At 38.7% G+C, this 6530-nt stretch overlaps 1 protein-coding gene across 1 annotated transcript; it reads right to left on the reverse strand.

The window, feature by feature from the left end:
* Positions 1–404: 404 nt before the first annotated feature.
* Positions 405–2287, reverse strand: LOC147320123 (E3 SUMO-protein ligase ZBED1-like). Its single transcript, XM_086307605.1, has 3 exons — positions 2020–2287; positions 1149–1372; positions 405–1004 (listed from the first exon to the last, which is right to left on the reverse strand). The coding sequence occupies exons 1-3, from the start codon at positions 2285–2287 to the stop codon at positions 405–407; spliced, it is 1092 nt and encodes a 363-aa protein (XP_086163731.1).
* Positions 2288–6530: the final 4243 nt, after the last annotated feature.

Genomic DNA, 6530 nt, shown 5'->3' on the forward strand with positions numbered 1-6530 from the left:
ATTGAACACAGAAAAAACTATAATAAATACTAAGCACTGCCATGTGACTAGTGAAAACTATAAACTCTTAAACAAAAACATTAAATAGTGCTGTTTGCAAAAAACTTCAATAGAACACTGATAGTTAAAATTAGGCAGGGCTTGAACAGGGCACTTCAAAAAGGGGCAGCAGCAGACTTGGTATCCTGAGTGGTTCAATCAAACTACTGTTGTAGATGTTTACCTGAGTAGTGTTTACTCCAGGTTCTTGCTAAGAAAAACAAGCTTATTGACCATGTCAGGTTTCAGGCAGGATCTGAGGCATGTCACAATGTTTCCTCCAGAACTGAAAACCCGCTCAGATGGGGAGCTGGTGGCTGGGATGCAAAGATACTTTTTTGCAACTTTACTTAGAGTGGGAAAGTTTACTTTTCCTCACTGTCCTGGACAGGACACACTGAATAGCTGCTCAGCTCAGCTTCTATTACTTGCTCAGGTGACACAGTGGGTGCAGTTGAAGAGAGAGTCTCACTTTCTTTGAAAAAGCTTCCCAGTGATCTCTTTCGCTTTTTTTCTTCGGATGATGTAGAAGGCTGAGGCTCTGTGCTCTCTGCTGTACTTTCTGGGTGGACTGCAGCTGCTGACTTCATCTCCATTTTCACTTTCTCTTGAATGGTAGTAACACGGTCGGCAGAAATATATGCAGCTTTGAATCTGGGGTCAACAAAGCTGGCTGTGTCCAAAAGCTCTACAGTGGGAGGATCTGAAAACTTGTCGTCAAGGTATGCAAGGATTTCAGATTTTATGGTTTTGGTCAGCGTCACATCATCTTCTTTCTCAGCCAGCACTCGTGAATGGAGGATGTGTAGGACAGGCTTCACAGATGAGATGGTGACATACTCTTCCCCTGACAGGGCGTCCGTAAACTCTACCAATGGAGCAAGAGCTTTGTTGACTGCCTCCAAGACATCCAGGTCTGACCACGTCGGAACAAGATGTCTTGATGCTCTGTCATCAGTGAGGACCTGTAATAATAATTATTTATTATTTTAATTTAATTATATTATTTATTTCATCTTAAATGGTAGATCAGAGCAATCACAATAAAGGCTAAATGCATTACCTGAATGCACACAATAAAATAGATAATGAAGGATCATTTAACCTACCCGGGTGATGGCATTTTTCTGCTCAAGGATCCGTGCTGTCATCATCTTCATGGATCCCCATCTGGTTGGACATGCCGTTTTGAGCTTGTGCATTGGTAAGTTCATCTCTTGTTGTGCCTTCCGTAATGCCTTCTTCTTTTTCCAGCTGTAGGAAAAGGTACTAACAATCTTTTTGCAGGTCTTCATTGCCCGTTCCACAGGGGGGTGATTTTTCAGGGTGTTTTCTGAAACAAACAAGCAAAAACACACACATGCAAACATTAAGAATAGGAAAAATTGTTGTAGTCATTTAACTGCCATGTAAACCTCCACTGACCACAGAACTTTTTCAGGGGAAAAACTGAACTAAACTAGAAAAAATAAAATGAAGTATTCCTCATCAGATTTTAGCTACTAAAAATATTACATTTACCTTTATTGGATGTACTTGAATGCAACAATAACACTTCTCACTTCTACCAAAATTTGAAAAATTACAAAGGGACCACACCCAACATCACCCCAATTCATGGTCTAATTCTCAAATAAAGCAAGCAAAATAAAGTAAGAATTAAATAAGACCTCTCAGACCATATTTACAAAATTAAAAAGGGTTGGCACAGTAATAAAACATTTTAAAAATCATGTATTTTGCTACATTTCACAGCACAACATGATCAACACTGGCTCACAATACCTTTATTGTATTTACCTTTATTCTGTAAAAACTTTCTGGATACACTGCTGCTCAGCAGTCTTAAGTATTTTTATGCCTATATAAACATTATTCAAACATTAATACTTTCAATTTTGAATATGACGCACAGAATTAAAGTCACTTTAAAACACACCAGATGTCACCACCCAAATATATTAAGATGTACACACTTACCGATTGCCAGGTGCAGCCTGTGCCCAAAACTTTGCACCCGTGTCCATTTATTGAGCTTGACAGCTTTCACAATATTTGGGCCGTTGTCAGTTGTTATAGCAACAAGGTCCTCTTCACTGATGTCCCATGCAGACAGCATCGCTCTCAACCCCTGTCCAACCATCTCCCCTGTGTGATCAGATGGAAAATAGGCCGTCTCGAGCACTCTGGTACGCAGCTCCCATTTGTTGTCGATGTAATGAACTGTGAGACTAATATACGGCTCCATTGTACGGCTGGACCAGAGATCGGATGTGGCTGCAACGTGCTTAACGTATCTCAATTCAGCAGCAACCTTTTCCCTCTCTGTGCTGTACATGCTGGGAATGATAGTTTTTGAAAAATATTTTCGTGATGGGAGTTCGTATCTCTTGTCAATTATTTTCATGAAGTGTCTGAACCTGTTGCGTTCCACTGTAGCAATAGGAGCCATGTCTTTTGCTATGTGGTAGCCTATAGCATTTGTGATTTCTTGCCATCTTTTTGAAGTTCGCTCATATAGTTGAGTACTAGCAAATGCTTCGGTTATTGACCGCTGCCTGGTGGAGGAAGACGTTTTTGCTGGTCCTCCTACTCTCTTCTCGCTTTGAGCTTTTTTTATGTCTTCGAATTGAATCACATGGTTGTGCTGCAGGTGGTGGAAGAGGTTGGTTGTGTTACCTTGACTTGACGCAACAGTCTTTTTGCAGTTTACATTTAACAATTTTTTGATCAATATCATCCTTGTTGAATCCAAAATGTTGCCAAACGATTGATGATGCATTTTTTTTTGTTAACAAGCGTCTCCTCTTCCTCCTCCACCAGCTCTACCTCCGTCGCTGCTGCTTCAACATTTAAATCGTCCTCCATTTGTTCACCCGTGTCTCGTCTTGTTACAGGTAGTAGAGTCATGTGACTCCACGCTGTCAAGTCTGTAACGTAGCACAGCGTCTTAAAGGGACATGAACATCGCCAACCTGCACATGCCTTTTCTTTTTTTTTTTAAATACCGAATTTACCGACATGGGCAAAATGACGTTGATGAGAGTCATAAATTTCGGTAACGATAAATTTTTGATATATCGCCCAGCCCTACTCCGGACACTTGATGAAAATCAGAAGTCAAGATGGAAAGACCATTTGAACAAAGTAGTTCATGCCTACAACTCGACTGTGCACGAAGCAACAGGATTTTCTCCATTCTTCCTTCTCTTTGGCTGTGAACCAACCTTGCCTATTGACCTGCTCTTCCCAAAAAGAGAAGAAGAGAAGAGTCAATCACACATTGGCTATGCAGAGAAATGGAGAGGAGTTATGCAAGAGGCCTATGCAATTGCGAGGCAGAACATGAGAAAGAGTGCAAGAAGGGGACAGAAAAACTTCAATCAACGTGCATGGAGCTCTATGCTTCAGCCAGGTGACCATGTCTTGGTGAGAAATCTCACACCCAGAGGAGGTCCTGGGAAACTGTGCCGCTATTGAGAGGATATGATTCATGTCATCACCAAAAGGAAAGGTCCGGATAGTCCAGTGTACGTGGTTGAGCCATTGCAGGGGACAGGAAGAAGACGAGTGTTACACCGTAACCTACTGTTGCCATGTCCTTACCTGGTTGACGAGTCTGGGGTGTGCGAAAGCAGCCTGAAAGACATCATGAGACCAAGCCCGATACTGACCAAACAGACACAGGCAGTTCTAGTGAAGACAACTGTCACATGTGGACAGCACTCAGATATGCCGATCTACCCCTCAACCCAGAAGCAGAGGATTTCTGCCCCCGGAGTGAAGCACTCGGAGAGAAGTCTGAGCCTGCTTTCAGAGCAGAGGGGCATCCTGAAGAGGAACAGGTGGAGGAGAGACGCAGTTTGGAGGAGGAGGTTGAAGCTCCAGCTGTTGGACCCGAGAGTGAGCAGAGCGATGCTGAGACATGGAGGCACAAGCCAAAGAGAATGAGACAGCCCCGGCGTGTCTACACATATGAAAAACTAGGCCAGCCAACCGTCCAGCAATGGAGCGCATGCCCTGTCAGTGTGAACAGCCCTTCAAGTGCCATCCATCATTCCTCTGTCCCACCATCATTCATGTATCCTTTACAGATGACGGAACTAGAAAAATATAACCGATAAATGCAAAGCAGTGCTAAATATGATGTGACCGTCCAAGTGCACAACCAACGCAGATGTCTGACAATTTTCAACTAACAACTCATATAGATATTGAAAATAAGACATTGATGTATGACAGCAACATAGATCCTGATTGTAATTTCTTTAACAATAAGACAAATGAATGCAATTATTATACAAATGAGCAACTTAAAAAGGAATTCAAGGTAGAACAGGGTATAACAATGGTTCACTTTAATAGTCGAAGCTTATATGCAAACTTTCAATCCATCAAAGACTACATAACACAGTTCAACAGCCATTCAATGTGATAGCCATATCGGAGACCTGGATAACTCCTGGAAAAGAAGAAGACTTTAAAATAAATGGATATGAATTCCTTCATGTAGACAGGATCAACAAGAAAGGAGGTGGGGTGGCACTTTACATTGATAAAAACCTAAAGTACAAAAGAATGGGAAGAATGACAACTGTTATTGATGGAGTGATGGAATGTTTATCAGTGGAAATAATTATAGAAAAAAGGAAAAACCTAATTGTCAGTTGTATATATAGAACACCAGGATCTAAGATTGAGATATTTAAGGATAATATGGAGGACTTATTTACAAATATAAATCAGAAAAGAATGTTTATTTGTGGGGACTTTAATATTGACTTATTGAATCCAAATCATAATAAGAGTACAGAAGAATTTATAGATTCCATGTACAGCATCGGTTTATTTCCACTGATAACAAGACCGACCAGAATAACATCTCATTGTGCAACTCTATTAGATAATATATTTACAAATATAATAGAAGGAAAGATAAAAAGTGGGCTGTTAATCAATGATATAAGTGACCATTTACCAGTCTTTGCATCGTATAATTGCCATTATAAAGTGAACAACGATGGACATAAGATTATTTACAAAAGAATAAGAACAGAGAAGACCTTAAATTGTCTTAGAAATGAACTTTTAAAGCAAGATTGGAATATTGTATATGAACAAACAGAAGTTAATAAAGCTTACGAAGGATTTTTAAGAACATTTAACACATTACTTGATAAAAACTGCCCAGTAATTGAAATCAATAGGAAACACAACTATGCAGGAAGACCATGGATGACAAAAGGACTACAAAATGCCAGCAAAAAAAAGAATACCTTATATCGAGAATTCATAAAAAAGAGAACAATAGAAACTGAAATGAAGTATAAAACTTACAAAAATAAATTAACTAATATAATGAGATCCTGTAAAAGAGAGTATTACATTAAAAGGTTAGAACACAATAAAGATAACACAAGAGATATATGGAATGTATTAAACAGAATAATCAAAAATGAATCAAGGAATAATGATTACCCTGGATACTTTATAGAAGGGACAAGAAGTATTAATAACATGGAGGAGATAGTAAATGGCTTTAATGAATTCTTCGTAAACATAGGGCCAAAACTGGCAGAAGAAATAAAGGTTGATGGAATAGAAAGGGACACTGGTGAAAATATTGAAAGGAATAGTAGCTCAATGTTTTTAAGAGCAGTGGAAGAGAAAGAGATTTATGACATGGTTAGAGGACTTAAGAACAAAACCAGTACAGACTGGAATGATATTGATATGGTAACGGTAAAGACAGTTATTGATGGTATCGTAAAACCATTAAAATATATATTCAACTTGTCGTTTCAAAAAGGAGTTTTTCCACAAAAAATGAAAGTTGCTAAAGTTATTCCCATTTACAAAACCGGTGAAAGACATCATTTTACAAACTATAGACCAGTGTCAATACTCTCCCAGTTCTCTAAGATACTGGAAAAACTCTTCATAAAAAGATTTGACAGTTTTGTGGAAAAATATGAATTAATGACAGATAGTCAGTATGGGTTCAGAAACAACAGATCAACAGCTTTGGCACTGATAGATTTAATGGAAAAGATAACGGAATGTATGGATAATAAGAGGTATGCGCTCGGAGTTTTCTTAGATCTAAAGAAGGCATTTGATACTGTTAATCATGAAATTCTATTAAAAAAACTGGAAAAGTACGGGTTTAGGGGAGTGGTTTTGGAATGGTTAAAAAGCTATGTAGGGAATAGGCAACAATATGTACAAATAAATGAATATAAATCTAATTTGATGGATATAGCTTGTGGAGTACCTCAAGGTTCAGTACTGGGTCCAAAAATGTTTATTATGTACTTAAATGATATCTGCAGAGTATCGGAGATTTTAAAGTTTGTAATATTTGCAGATGACACAAATATACTGTGTGCAGGTGGGGAATTGCCACAGGTTTTGGAAATGATCACACAGGAATTAACGATATTAAAGAAGTGGTTTGATATAAATAAATTATCATTGAATCTCGATAAAAC

The sequence above is a fragment of the Aulonocara sp. 'chitande type north' Nkhata Bay genome, linkage group LG10 (genome assembly GCF_057382095.1).
Source record: "Aulonocara sp. 'chitande type north' Nkhata Bay isolate Kocher_YH1m ecotype deep benthic linkage group LG10, A_spYH_male_GT1.1, whole genome shotgun sequence".
Classification (NCBI taxonomy): Eukaryota; Metazoa; Chordata; class Actinopteri; order Cichliformes; family Cichlidae; genus Aulonocara; species Aulonocara sp. 'chitande type north' Nkhata Bay.

Excerpts from the sequence above, each read along its gene's own strand:
- LOC147320123 (XM_086307605.1), bottom strand. The coding sequence starts at position 2,287 with ATGGAGCCGTATATTAGTCTCACAGTTCATTACATCGACAACAAATGG. Across the intron at positions 1,373-2,019 it reads CAGGCTGCACCTGGCAATCG|AAAACACCCTGAAAAATCAC; the intron begins GTAAGTGTGTAC and ends TGTTTGTTTCAG. Across the intron at positions 1,005-1,148 it reads AGAAAAATGCCATCACCCGG|GTCCTCACTGATGACAGAGC; the intron begins GTAGGTTAAATG and ends TTATTATTACAG.